This window comes from Daucus carota, chromosome 6, assembly GCF_001625215.2.
Source record: "Daucus carota subsp. sativus chromosome 6, DH1 v3.0, whole genome shotgun sequence".
Taxonomy (NCBI): domain Eukaryota; kingdom Viridiplantae; phylum Streptophyta; class Magnoliopsida; order Apiales; family Apiaceae; genus Daucus; species Daucus carota.
This window is the reverse complement of record NC_030386.2, coordinates 6793265-6811632: the sequence shown is the minus strand read 5'-3', so window position 1 is coordinate 6811632 and position 18368 is coordinate 6793265. Positions and strand designations below refer to the sequence as shown.

The following is an 18368-nucleotide window of genomic DNA, read 5'->3' as shown; positions in this document are numbered from 1 at the left end:
ATCTGTTATTAGAATTTCCCGAAATTTATATTTAGTTGCACGAATCAGAGAGGCAGTGAGATTACTTTCTTCTCTTCAATCTAGCAGGTTTTCACTTTATCCTATGGTTTTCGTTTATAGGTTTCGTTTGGTTAGATTCATCTCCTTGAAAGGACCATGTGTTCATTATTGTTTGACGGAAAAATTTGATAATCAATAAAGATGAGTTTTGTGACTGGAAAGTCTGGAATCAATATATGTCATGATGATTTTGTTATCGAAGTGTGGTGGTTTTATGTTTACGAGTGACTGAGATCAAATGGATTGTAGGTTACTTCCGAACTCTTAACTTCCAATCTCTTTAATGTGTCTAGGTACTCTGTATTTATAGGGAATAAGTATATATAGTTTTTGGATGCCAAGAAACCTGAATCAATTAGAAGTAGGTTTCTCTTGGATGAGCCAATAGCCAAGACGCTAACCCATGTCCTGGATAGATCTTCTACAGAGACAGTCCAGATATATTCAGAGGCAGAGTCCATTTCATCAACGCCAGCCGTGAACTTCAATACCTCGCTTATAATCCAAATACATCACTGATTCGGCATTACCCCTAACTATTAGAGATAACATTAATCGCTAGTTTTCTATCTTGAACAAAGGCGCATGGTATAGTTATGGCCATCCTTAATGCGTATAAACGAATCCTTACCCCAGTAAAGATAAACCACCAGAGTACATGGCAAGATGTCCCCGTAAAGATCTCATTTCCCTGGTGAGGATAACCCACTAAAATGCAGGACCAAGATATGCGATAATTCTTCATACTACCCCGGAGGGTCTTCTATAAGAATCGTGATCACCTTAACCCTTGCACAAGGATAGCCTGCCAGAATACAGGATTGATCATTGTAGATCATGCTAAATGGGCTCCAGTCGCCATGTTCCTTATATGGAAAGGGTGGATTTTCAAGATTATTCCCAGAGGGGTGAGTCTTTGGTTTTATCCGCCGAAGGGGTGAGTATTTACATTATCCTCGGGAGTGGTGAGTCTTCAATATTATCCCCGGGAGGGATAGGTCTTCGACATTATCTCGCGGAGGGGTCTTAAGTGTTATCCCGTGGGGAAGTGAAGTTTCGATATTGAGTCCTCAATGTTTTCTTAGGTATTTATTTAAGCACACCCTTACTAGTGAAAAGGCTCTTCTACATTCTAACTATCTAGCCATTTAACACAAGGTCCTTTTATAATTAGGTCGTCAGAGGGGCGTCCTATTAATACAAGTTATACAACGCTACTAGATCATACACAACAAGACACTCATAGAATGTCGCGTCTATGGCCGCTCCATATGACTTGGTGCGAATACCTTGACACGCCCGTGCTCCCCAACGAGGATAACTCATCAAACTCCAAAGCAAGGTCTGCTGGAGACATTCTTTAGAAGATCCTTCAAACTCCTTGGTGAAAAAAATTCACCGGAATATAGAGTAAGGCCTCTCGACAATATTCCAATACTATTCAATGAGGGTGGCTCATAGAGATGGCAATTCAACCCGATCCGATGGATATCCAACCCGTACCGACTCGTTTGGATTTTACCGAACCCAAACTTTCGGGTTTGGGTTTATTTTTAGAACCCGAACTAGTTTCGGGTTGGGTTTGGTTTTTGGTCATACCGCCTTGAACCCGACCTGAAAACCCAAAACCCATTCCGAACCCGATCCAAACCCGAACCCGATTCGAAACCTATATATATATATATATATATATATATATAATATTAATATATGCCTATTACTTCATATATATATTTTAGATATAATAATCCAAATTATAAAAGTCTCACAGCTTTCAAATGATATATGTGCTTGATTCTCAAAACTGCTCCCTAGTTTATTTAAACAAGAAGTATGAAACTCAAACAGAATAAAAGAATTAGTTTTTTCTTCTTAGCTATAGATAAGAAGATAGTATAATTTAAGACAGTACACAACAAATTCACTTTGTAAATAATTAACCTGTCAAGACTTGCCAAATAATTAGCCCATATTGATCATTATGGACGCTTTAAGGTTTATTCGCAGTTATGGAGCTATGGACTGAGAGAACTTTATCAAGTAGGAGAAATGTAGAGAAACTTTCACATAAAAAGATTTTTCTTTTCAACACTAATACAATTGAGTAGCAAATTATGACAAAAAAAAAATGAGTAGCAAATATATTTCGGGTTTCGGGGAAACCCGAACCCGTACCGAATCCATTGGGTTCGGGTTTGGGTTTGAAGGTTCGGGTTTTTTCGGGTTTGGGTTTGGGTTCGGTTTCGGGTTTGGTCAAAAAATTCGGGTTCGAGTTTGGTATTTCTGAAACCCGTTCCGACCGATCCGATTGCCATCCCTACTGGCTCACTAGAATACAGAACATGGTCTACCAACATTAATGACATAACTCTATCTGTGTCTAAAGACGTCCCCGTAAGTATGATATGGCTTCTCGTGCTCTTCAAATCTTTATTTAAATTATTTTCATATTAAACTGTTCAAATATGTCGTCTCCACTCAATCATGACGCAATCTGGTAGAGGTCCGAGACAAATGAGCTCGTAGTGAGAAACCATTTGAACTCATATATATGTTATATTTTTAACGGGAAAAATATCAAATTGGTGATTCGTTCCATATAAATATATCAAGTAAGTTACCACTTCCCAGTGTGACTCGTATTGGTCATCGAAGTGACTCTTTTGTTCAGCCCGTTGGAGACAAAGAAGCGAACCGATCATTTTTAACATTAAACGTTAAAATAAATATTAAATCAGCAGAATACCGCCATGCGGAGATGAGTTAGCATGCTTACTAGATTAAGACAAAAATAAACCGAAAGAATCTCGGACAAATATACACATATACATATTGCGCAGGAACTGAAGGACATATACATATATACATGTATATGTGTATATTTGTCTGAGATTATTTGGGTTTTATTTGGTCTTAATCTTGTCGGTATGACAACTCATCTCCATGTGGCTTTCTTTTGCTGATTTAACGTTTATTTTAATGTTTAGCGTTAAAAACGACCGTTCTACTTGTTTGACTTTAACGGACTGCACAAAAGAGGTACTTCAGTGACTAACTTGAGTCAAAATGGAAAATGGTGACTTACCTGATATATTTGAATGGAACGAGTCACCAATTTGATATTTTTCCTTGTTTTTAACCATTAGATCTAGGGCTGAGTATTCGGTCGGTTCGGTCCAGAATCGGACCGAAACGAAAGAACCGAAAACCGAAATTTAAAATTTTTTCGGACCGAACCGGACCGAATTTAGCATATGGACCGAACCGGGACCGAACCGAATTCGGTTCGGTTCTTTCATTAAGAACCGAATTTATTTTATCAAAAAATGAAAAAAATAATAAAATCTTTGATAAATGCAGCAAACAAGATTAGTTCTGGATAAACAAGATGGTAGCGAACAGAATTGCTATTTAATTACATTGAAAGGTGAAAATGTGCTCCCCAGATGGTGGGTGGTGGGGGAGATTAGTGAATCAATCTCCTTACCATTACGTACTCTGGTGTTGCTTGTTGGCACAGACTGGCTTACCGGACTACCAGAGTAGCAACCTCTGGCGACAAGATCTATGGCGGGCTCAAATCTCTACTTGTTGTGATTGAGGAGGTATGTTCGCGAGTCTGTGACTAGGGTTTGAGGCAGGACAGCTGGTTATGTGTATGTGGTATAAGTCGAATATAATTTGTAAAAGATATAATATATTTAATATATTAAATTATTAACATAAATAATTCGGTCTATTCGGTCCGAAACCGAAATTTTTTGAAACGGACCCGACATTTAATTCGGTCCGGACCGAAAAACCAAAAGAACCGAATTTCTAAAAAATTAGAACCGAACCGGACCGAATTTTCACGGTTCGGTTCGGTTTTTCGGTTCCGGTTCGGTTTTGGCTCAGCCCTAATTAGATCTATACATAAATAATCTTCTTTTTATAAATTTTAATATTTAATTTAAGTTTAAATTTTTACAAAATATGATTTAGTCACCGCGATCATGCATTAAGTATTTTCGTATATACTTAATAATATTTATTAAGTTCATAATGATCATTTTGTAATATTATGTTTATTTCGGACAAAATGTGATTATAGAATAGAATAAAAAATATTATTTAATTATAATGAATCACATTTGTCTCAAAATTATATAGATCATAAACTACTCGACTAAAAAATAAAATTTATAATATCAGATTATTTTTTAATTCAAATTCGAGTTTTAAATATCGGGACTGATTTATAATCCGAATAAAGCGACCCGCTAAGTGCTAACCCACCAAGCTAGACACGTTAGCCAAAATCAGTGAAATATTTTTAGGACCCCTGATTGTACACGAGTATCCCTGATCCATACATACACATACACAAATAGATAAATATAGCACATGTAAAGTTATTGGTCCATTTCATTTCCGTGTAATAAATGGAGTGAACCAACTCCAGAATCAAATTCAATCAATTAAATCAAAACATCATCTCAGGTCTCATCCCAAGTAATTGATTTGTAAGTAAACCCTTTATTGTTTTTAACCGTTTCAGCTATATACATCATTAATTAGATTCAAGGTTTTACTATCATTCTGGATTTGGTGAGACCTATTTTTGTGTGGTTTCTTAATAAAATTATTGATATGATGAATATTTGTAAAGTGAATGTGTAAAGTTTTAATCTTTAAGCATTTTGTGTTACTAAAATTATGTTTAAGGTATAACTTTTGAAGATTGACATGAATTTGTATGTGAAGGTCAATTTTTTTTTTACAAGTGTTTTATTAATGAATTGTTTGGTTGATCAGAAGTGGTGGTTTGTGAAGTTATTTAATGTATATATATTTTTTTATCAAGTTTGGATAGTACAGGGGTTCTTTTTCTTTTGTGGGTAGGTTACAAAGTTTATTTAGAGTACTAGTGGATGGGGAATGAGGATTTAGACCCATGATTTTGTCACAGGGGAAGGAGTTATGTTGCGGGGATGGCGGTTGCCACTAGGCTATCCCTAAATCCTAATGACTCATCTGTTCGCTTGCATCCAAAATTATGAGTAAACAGGATTATGATTTCGTACTTGGACGTTCAATGAATTTCAGTTGATTAGTGTTTGCTTGAATGATTTCTTCTATACTTTGTTGTCTTTCTAAATTATCCTATCTACATTATATGGCTGAGTGAGTTTGCACCTTCCAGACAAACTATAGTCTAAAGATTCTCTTATTATTATGCTGATCCTAAGTTCCTAATTACCAATTTTGCAGAGGTACAAATTTCACGTCAGAAAACTCGGGAACTCTATCTGTACACTATCATGGGTTGTACTCCAGAAGCATTTCTTCAAGTTCTTTCTGCGCCAGGAACCAACTTTTACCATTGGAATTTGTGCTATGAAAATTCAACCATGTTCCTGTCAGACAAGTACAGAAGAGGAAGAGGGTGTAGGTATTCACAGTCCGGAAGATCTAGTCCTCAAAATTTTAATAGAATCATTGCGGATCTTCGTGTTGATGGGATGACTTATAAGAAGAAACGACCATATAGTTTGGAAAATCTGACTTGCAAATGTGGACGGTCAGAAAGTGTTAGTGCGGCGGCTAATGAAGAGGAGAATAGAACATGGATTAATGGCATAGCAATGGATTCAGATATCTCGAAATTTGAATTGGCTCAACAGTTGAAAAATGAAAATGGTGCTGTCTTTTCCAATATTGATTTAGGGACACCTGGGGCAATTAATAGTAAATTGAATGGGGTCGGTGATTCTTTTGAGGATGAAGCATGGGACTTGTTACGAGCGTCAATGGTATATTATTGTGGCAATCCTATTGGAACAATTGCTGCTAATGATCCAAATGATTCCAGTATATCCAACTATGATCAGGTTTTCATACGGGACTTCGTCCCTTCTGGGCTTGCTTTCCTTCTGAAAGGAGAGTATGATATTGTACGGAGCTTCATCCTTCACACACTTCAGTTGCAGGTAATATTTTAATGCTTAAATGTAGTTTAACTGGCAACATTTTAGTCACATGCCTGAAGTTCTGCGATTAGCTGTTAGGTTCCTCCGTTTTCCATGATAAATTCTCAAGATATGATTTAAATAAGTCGTCCTCTTATTTAGGATTAAGTGGCTTCTCTTCTAAATGTAATGTTGGCTCCATTTCTTAACAAGTTATCATCTCTTGTCACCTTGTGATTGTTAGTTGCAGGGTTAATAAACAGCTTTCAAAAAGAGTACTAAGATATTAGAATTATAAGAAAACTAGTATGTTTTTATTCATTCAGTTGAATTTTGTTTATAAGACTTTGTTTAAATTTAGATATAGCATAATTAGCACATATCCTGGTTCAAATTTAAACTAATCTGACTTATCTAAATATCTATATATAACCAACTGATGTCCTGCCATGAAGGACTGTTATTGACTAGTAAGTTCTACAGACTTTTATTTGACTACTTCAGCTGGTTACGTGACAGCCATATTAGTACCACGTCACTCCTGATCAGCAGCTTTAATATACATTTTCAACAGTAATGAATATGAGATTTTAATTTAACTTTACCACTAAACTAAGATATGGTTTACATTGTCAGCATTCAGCAATAGACTTGCTAATCTTTTTTTTTTTTTTGTTGTTGTTGAATTGTATTCGGTTAATCTGTTAGGAATCCTGTTACTTAATTTTGATTCAATAAGAGGGAAAAAGGCTGGTTCTTCAGATTTAGGGTTATAAATACAGTTAGTTAATGTTTGACTGACAGGGAATATAGAAAGTCTGGTGATATATGACAAAGAGAGTGAATATGAATCCCTCAATACCAGCACCCATCTGCTATAATCAATGTTAATTACCCTTCTTAATCTCCAATCAGCCAAAGTCGAAACTCTACAGCTCTGTCTTCTATCGATCCTACTTTATTCATAATTTCATACCCTCTCTTTACCAGTTTTAATTAATCTCAAAAGGAAATAAAAGATAAGAAAATTTTGTATAAGTTTACAATGTTACCAGTAGGGATCTGCTTTAGCATTGGGACATGAGAAAAAAAATTTCTATCATACATTTTAAATGGAAGACAAGAACAACATGTATAAATTTAAGATAAAGGACACTTGAAACGAGTGGGCAATCCATCGGTTACGTCGGAATGTGTCATGAAGATGTCTTCACCTTATAAATAAAATATAAAGGGAAAAGTTTTGAAATGGAGTAGTAATACACTTACCGGTTCTCGGTAGTTGATGGTGCAAGAAAAGGAAATTTGGTGGCTTAACATTTTGATCAGTTGGCCAAATAATAAGTGGAACTATAACCAAGAGAAAGTTCCAACTGTCTTATTATTGAAAAAGTGGCACTTTTGTAAGTTGACATAAAAAGTTAAGATGGCGAGTTGGATGATGTAGAATGTACATTGTGCTTTATGCGCAGAATTACCCTTTATTAATGATACCTGAGCTATCAGGGTTGATCAATCCAAAATTGTTGATACTCACTCGGTGTGTAACATGTTTTGAAATTCTTTTTTTGTGATGAATCATGCATTACCAGCTGGCAGCTGTAATATTTTTCGCAGTTTGCTTCTAGCCACATTATCTTCAGTTAAACATTTCATCATGTTGTTAATCCTGCTTATAGGCATAGTCAAGTAGGGCTTATTAAATTGAGACTTTTATGTGTTCAGCATCAAGATCTGCTAATAAAGTTCAATCGATGGAATCAAATGTATTGAAACGTTTCGTTAGTTATATTTTTTTAATTGGAGATACTCAAGTGCTAGGTAAATGCCTCAGCTTTGTCTAATTGCGTCTCTAGTATATTTAAACCTCAATCGGCTTATCATGAGTTATTTCATTTTGCAATTTTTACTTGCAACAAATAATCTGATGTTTTGGCATATCTGCTGTAATGTATATCATCATTCTCAGCCAAGTTTGTTCCTAAAATATAGATACTTACATGAACCTCTCTTTTAGCTTAGAAGCACTTTTATGCTTATTTTTTGAAATTTATCATTGTGTTCCACTTGGATCTCGACTGTTTTCCATTTATTAAGTTACTTTTTACCAGAGTTGGGAAAAAACAATGGATTGCCATAGTCCGGGGCAAGGGTTGATGCCTGCTAGCTTTAAGGTGCGCACAGTTCCGCTTGAGGGTGATGATTCAGCAACAGAAGATGTTTTGGATCCAGACTTTGGGGAGGCAGCAATCGGTCGCGTTGCACCAGTCGATTCTGGTAGTTTAACTTCTTACTTCGTTAAAAATACTTTAATCTGTGGGTCTATTTATTTATGATTTCGAATACTGACTTTAGAGGAATTGTGCTACAGGATTGTGGTGGATTATATTGTTACGTGCATATGGAAAATGTTCCGGGGATCGTTCTGTGCAGGAAAGGGTTGACGTTCAAACTGGAATCAAAATGATTCTGAAGTTATGTCTTGCTGATGGTTTTGATATGTTTCCTACTTTATTGGTGACAGATGGTTCTTGTATGATAGATCGCCGTATGGGAATTCATGGCCATCCATTGGAAATCCAGGTAGTCTTTTTCTCTGAAATTATATCTCTAACAGGAATGGACTTTATTTTTTATTAAAAATGAGAAATGCAACCCGGACAGTGCATTTGTTTTTGCTACATGCGCAATGCATATTTAAGAACAAGTTGCTAGAAAAGCAACCAAAATTGTTTTTATTTAAATTTTATGTACTGATAGCAACTGTAATGCATTTGGGGAATGCGTTACACCTAAAATTATATTTATCGGTGTAATGCATTTAGGGATGCATTGCACTAAAAAATGTTGAATGAGTATCATTTTGTGGGCTCTAAGATTAGTCAAGTGTTACCGCAAGAGTACAACACACTTTTACTGGCGTTATGCGAGTGCCTAAGTTGTGGGCCATTTTGGCTCCTCGGATGTTAATCCCTCCGTCCCGTTTTTCTTGATCATTAATCAAAATCTACCAATTATTCAATCATAACAATATGTCATATGTTAACAAAAAAATTATATTTTTTTTAATGTAACATATAATTTATCATATTAACTTAATGTGGATATGTTCTTTGGGACCAGAAAACCGGCACGGAGGGAGTATTTTTTGTTGGTATGTTGGTCATTTTTCCCTAAACTATAACCAGATTCCGGCAACGAAATGAAATTCAGATTTATGCTTAAATGTCAATACAATTGCTCTTTCGTATTGCTCTGTCGTTTCTTTTCTCAAAAAAAGAAGAAACAATGGATGCAAACAATGAGATGACCTATGCAATGAGGATTATACTCATTAAAAAAAAATCAAGTTTTCTATATGTAATGTCATCAAATAAGTTCTTATTGTTATGCCCAAAATTTGGCCATAGATATTTATGGAAAGAGGAGCTCGTGAATATAGTTGGATAGGGATCTATAAGGAAGTTGTGTGCCATCCTTTGAAGGAAGGCACATTCCCTCAAAATATGAGGTCTCGGAAAGTGCCCCTGCCTTGCCTTGCCCTATCTTGAAACAGCGGACCTTTACCTTGCAGGGCGTGCCGTGCGCCCTTATGCAACTTTACATCATATTATATCCAAAATTTGACTGGGGATATATAGGCTCTACTATTTCCTGATGTACTTGACAATATGGGCCAGTTCTGGCCTTCTGAAGAAGAAAGTGAGGGCTCCTGATCTGCTGTTTCATCATTAGACCCCTTTTCTACTGCAAGATCAATGAACTGGGTCTGCTTCAGAAAGAAACCTCACCTGCAAAAATAACATAGTACAAGCACAAGTCACAGATAACAGGACATGGCGATTTCATTCTCAAAACAAAATAAGGATAAAAAAAGAAGAGGAATGTAGAGCAAACCTGACATAAAAACTGGTCTGAAAATATGCATATATATACACTGGTCTAAAATGGCATGTGAAAGTTTTTAACTCATAACATATTTAAGATAGAACTGCGAAGAGACAAATGAAGAGGTAAGCGGAGGTCCCCGCCATACCATACGTCTCCTTTAAAGGTATGATTAGTGTTACCTTAGGGGTAATTCTGTATCAGTGAAGTTGCTAGGTTGGAGTGAGATATGGTAGGAGTGATTAGTGTTACCTTAGGGGTCAGTGAAGTTGCTGGTCGGAGTGAGATAATGTGTTTTATGACGGGGCCCTAGGGTGATGGGTTCTCTCTCCAAACATATTGGAGCCACTTTTTTAAGGTATTCTAAAAGGTTCCCCTGCCCTTGGGTCACCTCCTCAGGCATAGGTTCTGCAAGAAACTTAACTCTAGTAGGTTTAGGAGTTGGCTTGTTTTCTATATATATGGGGTACATAAGCACATTAAAGAGATCAGGAAGTTGAAAGCATTGGAAGCAACCTACAATCTCTTTGATCTTTGCTACCAATTTACATAAAATCATCACCCTTAGATGGATTCTCCGCCAACAAACCAACACCTTGAATCTTGATTCAGGCCAGTAACCTTGAACTTTCTGATAATCAGATTCCTTCATCGACACTTATATATTAATAATCTCTATTTTCGTCACTAGAATTAATAGATAGGTCGCAGCTATAAAATCGTTTGCCTATTGGGTCCTTCTGTATGACTATTTTCTTGAGGATACGCTTTCTCTGTCCTCAAATAGTCAAATGAACTGTAGAAATGTGTTGTAAACTGAAAAACATAATGAAAAAAGAAGAAGAAAAAATATGAGAGTATAATAAAATGTACCTCTAATGTGTCCCAATTATTACTTTAAATAGGATGGAAGATGAAGGACATAGTTAAAGTAGTGGATCACACTTAGTAGCTTGAGGTTGAATGTGCCCTTTTACCAACTGTTCTGTTGTTGTCATCCTACAATAATGGTTTCCATTATTCTTTTATTGTTTATCGGACATAAATTCTTATATCAATGCTAAAGTTACACTGTCCAATTCTACAGGCACTATTCTACTCGGCTTTGCTTTCTGCACGTGAGATGCTTGCTCCCGAGGATGGATCAACTGACCTCATAACAGCACTTAACAATCGTTTAGTTGCGTTACCATTCCATATCAGGGAGTATTATTGGACTGATATGAAAAAGCTAAATGAAATCTACCGTTACAAGACTGAAGAGTATTCATATGATGCAGTCAACAAATTCAATATTTACCCTGATCAGATTCCTCCGTGGTTGGTCGAGTGGATGCCCAATAAAGGAGGCTATTTGATCGGAAACCTGCAGCCGGCTCACATGGACTTTCGCTTCTTTTCCCTTGGAAATTTGTGGTCAATAATTAGCAGTCTTGCCACAAACGAACAGTCACATGCTATATTGGATCTTATAGAAGCCAAATGGGCAGAATTAGTAGCTGATATGCCACTGAAGATATGTTATCCTGCTCTTGAGGGTGAAGAATGGCGAATTGTTACTGGCAGTGATCCCAAGAATACGTATTGCACTTGTCTCTTGATAGCAGTAAGTTATTATCATTCCCTTTATGGTCCTTTGCATTGCCACTTAACCTGTTTTCTTTTTGGATGCAGGCCTTGGTCTTATCATAACGGGGGCTCCTGGCCAACTTTGCTCTGGCAGGTCAGTTTATGATTATTGTTCACAGGTCATTGATTTTAATTTGTTATTTAAAGTCTTCTTTTAGGATTCCATTTCAACTTGAAAGAATCGTGTATGACACAGTTGTATCGTCATAACTATATATTACTAATAGGTATATAACAAACTTTAGTATTTGCATTTATTATGAGAGGGACCGAGGGAGTATTTATTATGGTAAAAGGGAGGAATAAAATAAAGGGAATTTTGCAAAAATACCCATGTCTTTTAACTTATTTTCGAAAATACAGTCAAAGTTGCATATGAGGTTACAAGTTTGGTTGAAAGCGGTTGCTTTCTGGGTTGCAAGATTTGCAAACGAGGTTGCACCGTATTTTGAATATTTTTGACAGAAGCCAATAAATATATCCAGTCCAGGGGTTTTCAGTCCTAAACAGAACCGTTTTTATAGGGAATATGAAGGATGGAAGACTGACAACAATAACTAGGTCTGGTCCAAACAACCTACCAAGACCGGTGTGTTGTGCACCATTTGAGTCTTGAGAGCTTATTTTTTGAATATTATCTATTATGCCAATAAACTTTTAGGTCCACATGTAAGTGAGCACTTCCATATAACCTCAACTTTGAATCCAGTTGCATTTTTATCAAATATCAAGAGAAACATGTGTTCTGTCGTCACTGGTTAGTTTCACATTCTTTTTGTTTGTTAGAAACATATATATGCATAATATGTTCTTCCATTTACAGCTCACGGTAGCATGCATAAAGATGAATAGGCCTGGAATTGCTGAAAATGCGGTGAAGATTGCTGAACGGCGCTTATCTAGAGACAAGTGGCCAGAATATTATGACACCAAGCGAGGAAGATTTATTGGTAAACAGGCACGCCTCTTTCAGACTTGGTCAATCGCAGGATATCTTGTGGCGAAACTTCTCCTTGCTAAACCAGAGTCGGCAAACATTCTTGTGAACATAGAAGATACTGAGCTGGTAAATGCCTTTTCTTGCATGCTTAGCGCTAACCCAAGAAGAAAACGTTCTCGGATGGGAGCAAAAAAGAGCTACATTATATGAGCATATCTCATCATCAGTGATGTCTGAAGGATCATGCCTTCTGTGTGAAAGTAAAAAATTTATATATTTTTAAGCATCATATGTACAGGTCGACTCTCAGGGATAATATTTTTTTTGCCAAAGAAGTTCATTTACCCCCAAACAACTTCAGTTATAGTATTATTTTATCCCAGTTCTTGCAACACATTTTTAGTTGCAAGCTGTGTTAATACACTAGCGGATGTTCAATAATTTTTGGGAAAATGGTCAAATATTGCAATTATTTGTGCTTGAATATTTTTTTTTTGTGCTTGGTAGCGTCATATTTGATTTTAATTTCAATAGATGAAAAATTATTTAAACTTGAAATATGTAATTGTTAACATATTATTATTATCTACCTCACATATTCTTAGAACGGGACAAACGATATATAACACTAGCGTTTTACCCGTGCTACGCACCGAATGTTTTTTTTTAAATAAAAATAATTATTTAATATATAAATTCAATTATATATTATTTTGTCATCATTTACACAATTTTATTACATAAACATAAATATAATTTTTTTTAAAACAAATATTATTTTTTAATACTCTAGATTTGATCAACTATAAAATATCCCCTTATTATGTTAAATAAAAAATAGAAAATTATATTTACTTTTCAAATAAATATTACATAAAAATCGATTATCGGTTCAAACATCATATAATGCAATTTTTTTCTCCCAATTTCAAACCAAAAATCTGAATAATTTGGATTCAGTTTCATCATGATTTCTGAATTTGTACCAACACCTATCTAGTATTAATGTGCTTTTTGATCCCCGTTGCCGTTCGAACGGGGATAAAAATCGCGCAAGAATTTGATAGAATCTTAAATAATATAAAACTGATTAATTTATATATTGCAATATATTTTGGAAAATTAGTTCTCTTTTTCATTTATAAGTATAAGAATTCGAAAGAATAACTAAATCCATAATATTTGAAATATTAGTTATGTTTTATTTTAAAAAATTTGTATTGGTTAACTGTAACTTGTATGTAATTAATATATTGGTTAAAATTATATGGAAAGAAAGTCGGAGAATGGATATCAGTCATTTAAGATTTAGAGATGACTTTATTGGTGTTAAAAATAATTCCTTTCTCAACCTGTGCTACACATTGAACGTTATTTTTTTAACAAAAATAATTTTAGTATTATGGGGCAGTTTGGCAACTGACTTAAAAGCCAGCTTCCAGGTTTATAAGTTAGAAGTGCTTATTTGGTATTATTTGTGTAAAAGTCAAGAATTATTTATAAAACGAATTTTCTATGGTGTGCCCATGGGCACACAATAGTCACTAACTCCCATAAAAATACTAGTTTTTGATTGGTGGATGGGTAATAAATGATAATGGCCCCCTGCATTCACATTAATTCCACCAATCAAAACAAGCCATTTTTATGAGAGTTAGTGCTTATTGTGTGCCCTTGGGCACACATTAGAAAGACCGTTTATAAAAAGTTAGGAATGCTAACTTTTGTTTCAGGATTTTCACTTATTTACCAAATACTTTAATCACTTATAAGTTTTAACTTGTTTCTAACTTCTACTCTTATTTATTTTAAGTAAGAAGCGCTTATTTTAAGCTAACCCAAAAGGCCCCTTTATAAGCTCAACTTGATGTTCTGAAAATCTCCGATTTATTAATATAAATTATTAATTAATTTTTGATTAATTCTTAAAAAAATTCATCCGTTTGCCGATTACACTCTAATTTTATTAAAAATCCCAGAAAATCTTCGATAAATTTTTCCAAAACAAATATTTATATGATAAATTTTTATTTTGTGCCAAAATCGACAACTATTATGTCATTTTAGTATCGGCCTTCGAGGAGCACAACCCATGTTTCTAATTTCAGAATCCGAAATCTGGGACGAATCCACCCCGATCCTAAACTCCATTTCAACAAATATAAGTTTATCACAAAACTTGGGATTTATTGAGAAATCTCTCTCGAGATGCTAATCTCCCATGGTGCCTGATAGGAGATTTTAACAATGTAAAGTCACAGTTAGACAAAAAGGGTGGGTCGTTGTATCCTAATCACCTAATAGAGGGATTCAATGAGTGTTTACATGATACAGACCTATATGATTTAGACATTATTGGGCATCAATTCACGTGGGAAAGAGGCAGAAATACTGATCACTGGATAGAAATTCGATTGGATAGAGTGCTGGCTAACACTTTGTGGCTTGACAGATTTCATATGGCGAAAGTCTACAACCTTGAAGGTTCCCCATCTGATCATAGTCCTCTTCTACTAATTCCAGAACAGCAGACAAGAGGAAATAAAAAACGCCATTTTCGCTTCGAAAACGCATGGCTTACTGAACCCATGTGTTTCCAGATTATTAAGGATGGTTGGGCAGAAGAAAACAATGGTGACGTCATGCAGAAGATCAAATATTGTGCTGATAATTTGGAGGTTTGGGGTCGTGAGATTACGGGCTGTTTCAGTAAAAGAATTAAGGAATGTAAAAAAACTCTGAGTTTGCTGAGAGGTAAACGAGATGCTCACTCAATCACAGCTTATAATGATGCAAAAAATCAGCTGCATTTGGTGTTAGACCAGAAGGAAATTTTCTGGAAACAAAGGTCCAAGCAAATGTGGTTACAAGCAGGTAACAAGAACACTAAATATTTTCATGCTTCGTGTAGCAGGAGAAAACGCAATAATCACATCCAAAGGCTGAAAAATGAGCATGGGACTTGGGTTGACTGGCAAAATGGATTATCAGAGTTAATTAAAAATTACTTTCAGCTATTATTCACAGCGAACCAAACGCATACAGAAGAGGTATTAAGCTGCATCACTAGGTCTATTTCTGATCAACAGAACAGAGACTTACTTGTACCTGTCACAGAAGAGGAAGTTAAAGTAGCAGCTTTCAACATGCACCCTGACAAAGCCCCGGGGCCAGATGGCATGACCCCGGCTTTCTTTCAGAAGAATTGGCTACTTGTGGGAAATGATGTAGTAAATGTGACAAGACAATTTTTTGAGACCGGAGTTTTGCCGAATCATATGAATGACACCAATATCGTGCTTATCCCCAAAAAGAAACATCCGACCTTGCTCACAGAGCTTCGCCCCATTGCCTTATGTAATGTGCTTATGAGAATAGTTACCAAGGTGATTGCTAATCGACTGAAAAAGGTGTTGGATTCTGTTATCTCGGATACACAAAGTGCATTCTTGCCAGGGCGCTTAATTTCTGATAACATCATGGTTTCTTTCGAAATCATGCATTATTTGAAGCGCAAGAAATTTGGGAAAGACGGTTTCATGGCTCTTAAACTAGATATGTCAAAGGCGTATGATCGTATAGAGTGGAAGTTTCTGAGTGATATTTTATCTGCTATGGGTTTCAGTGACAGATGGACTCATTTAATTCTCCGGTGCGTATCCACAGTAGAGTATAATATCATTCATGGTGATTTCGAAATGGGTCCAATTATTCCAAGTAGGGGACTGCGACAAGGGGATCCGTTGTCCCCCTATCTCTTTATCATTTGTGCAGAAGGCTTAACAGCATTAATCAAGCATTATGAGACGAGCAAGTGGATCCAAGGTGTGAAAATATGCAAGCGAGCTCCTGTAATCAGTCACATGCTTTTCGCGGATGACAGCTATCTTTTCTGTAAAGCTGAGTTGAATGAAGCAAGCAAAATAAAAGAACTTCTGTCAACATATGAAAAAGCTTCAGGTCAGCAGATTAATACCAACAAGTCAACAGTTTTCTTCAGTGCCAATGTAATCGGGTATAACAAAGAGCTAGTCTGTCGGGAGCTGCAAATCAAAGAAGCTGATGAGTCCTCCAAATATTTGGGATTACCTAATATGCTGGGAAGAAACAAGTCTGCTGTTTTCGGGTATCTTAAGAACAAGGTGTTGAATAGCATTCAGAATTGGAATGAAAAGAATATGTCGAGACCTGCAAAAGAAATTTTGATTAAGATGGTGGCACAGGTCCTTCCCTCATACGCAATGAATGTTTTTCTCCTTCCATTAGAGCTCACACGAGATATTGAGAAGAGTATGGCAAAGTTTTTCTGGAGTTCTTCGAATCAACAAAGCTCAAAAATTAACTGGATGTCATGGGATAGAATGGCGAGACACAAGCAGGCTGGTGGTTTGGGGTTTCGATATCTTCGTGATTTCAATTTAGCAATGCTTGGGAAGCAATGTTGGCGTCTTGTAACAAATCCAGAAAGCTTGGTGGCCCGAGTGTATAAAGCTAAATATTATCCTGCCAATGGTTTCATGGAAGCTAAATTGGGTGGTAGCCCCAGTTTTATTTGGCGAAGCATTCTTGAAGCTAGGAAAGTAATCTCAGACGGAGCTGCTTGGAGAATAGGCAATGGAAAGGACATTCAGATTTTAAATCAGCCTTGGTTAAACAGTAAAGAGAATCCATATGTCACAACTGTCTCCCCAGTCCTGGTAACTCAAACAGTTGACTCTCTCTTTTGCATTGGAACGACAGAATGGGACACAGATATCATTGAAGATGTGTTTGATGGCAGAGATCAGTGTATCATCTTGAACACCAGAATTGAGCAAGACTTAGAAGCTGATGTTCTAAGTTGGAAACTAGAGCACACAGGGCAGTATACAGTCAAGAGTGCGTACAAATTGTTACAATCACAGAAAGGAGAATGGAACTCAGATGTTCATGATAAGTTATGGAAGGAGGTGTGGAAGATTAAAGCCCCTCCCCAGGTGGTGAACTTGATTTGGCGAGCTGGTACGTATTGCTTACCTACATTGGTTCAATTGCAATCAAAACGTGTAAATATCAGTAGTAAGTGTCCTGTTTGCAATGATGGAATTGAGACAATTTTTCATGCTTTAGTTCAGTGTAAAGTAGCTACTGCATGTTGGAAGATTTTTGATCCAGGGATTAACACAGAGGAAACTATGGAATTTCCAAACTGGCTAGATCTGAATTTACATGGAAAATCGAAGGAATATAAAGCAAAGACCATCTCACTCTGTTGGTCGATTTGGAGGGCAAGAAACGATTTTGTCTGGAACGATAAGCGAGGGCCAGTGATGAGGATTGTTGCAAAGGCTTGGGAATATCTTTCACAGTGGGTAAATGCTCAGAGTAGAAATTTTGGCGCATCTCTAACACCTTCAATCGCAGGTGATGGTGCGGTTTGCTGGGTAAAGCCACACTTAAATGAAGTAAAGATTACAGTTGATGCAGCGATTTTTGAGAGCCATGGAATTTCAGGCATGGGTCTTATTGCCAGAAATCACAATGGTCACTTACTCTTCGCCAAGTCAAAAACCGAAGCAGAGGTACTGAATCCAACGTTAGCAGAGGCAATGGCCATTAAAGAGGCGTTAAGCTGGGCTAAAGATATGGAGTGGTATGCAGCTATAGTGGAGTCGGACTGTCAGGTAGCAATTCAATTTATACGGAGCTCAGTCCCCATGAGATCTCGGCTAGGTAAAGTGGTAGAAGATTGTAGGGAGTTTCTTCGAAATTATAACAACGTTAAGTTGTATTTTATCAAACGGTCTGCGAATATGTCGGCACACGAGTTAGCACATGTGTCTCATATGTATCCTGATCGTACCTTTGACTGGAGGTCTGTTCCAGCCAGAGTGAAGCATTGTATCGAGCAAGAAGCTTGA

General features: G+C 36.3%; 2 protein-coding genes across 2 annotated transcripts; both read left to right on the top strand.

Moving 5' to 3' along the window:
* Positions 1-4405: 4405 nt before the first annotated feature.
* LOC108227424 (alkaline/neutral invertase E, chloroplastic) lies at positions 4406-12937 on the top strand. The gene is made up of 7 exons (XM_017402553.2): positions 4406-4565; positions 5314-6032; positions 8123-8288; positions 8383-8594; positions 10987-11480; positions 11574-11622; positions 12352-12937. Exons 2-7 carry the CDS (start codon positions 5364-5366, stop codon positions 12676-12678), a joined length of 1917 nt encoding a protein of 638 aa, XP_017258042.1. The 5' UTR covers positions 4406-4565; positions 5314-5363; the 3' UTR covers positions 12679-12937.
* Positions 12938-14927: 1990 nt separating this feature from the next.
* LOC108225688 (uncharacterized) lies at positions 14928-18368 on the top strand. Its single transcript, XM_017400617.1, has one exon. The coding sequence runs from the start codon at positions 14928-14930 to the stop codon at positions 18366-18368; it is 3441 nt and encodes a 1146-aa protein (XP_017256106.1).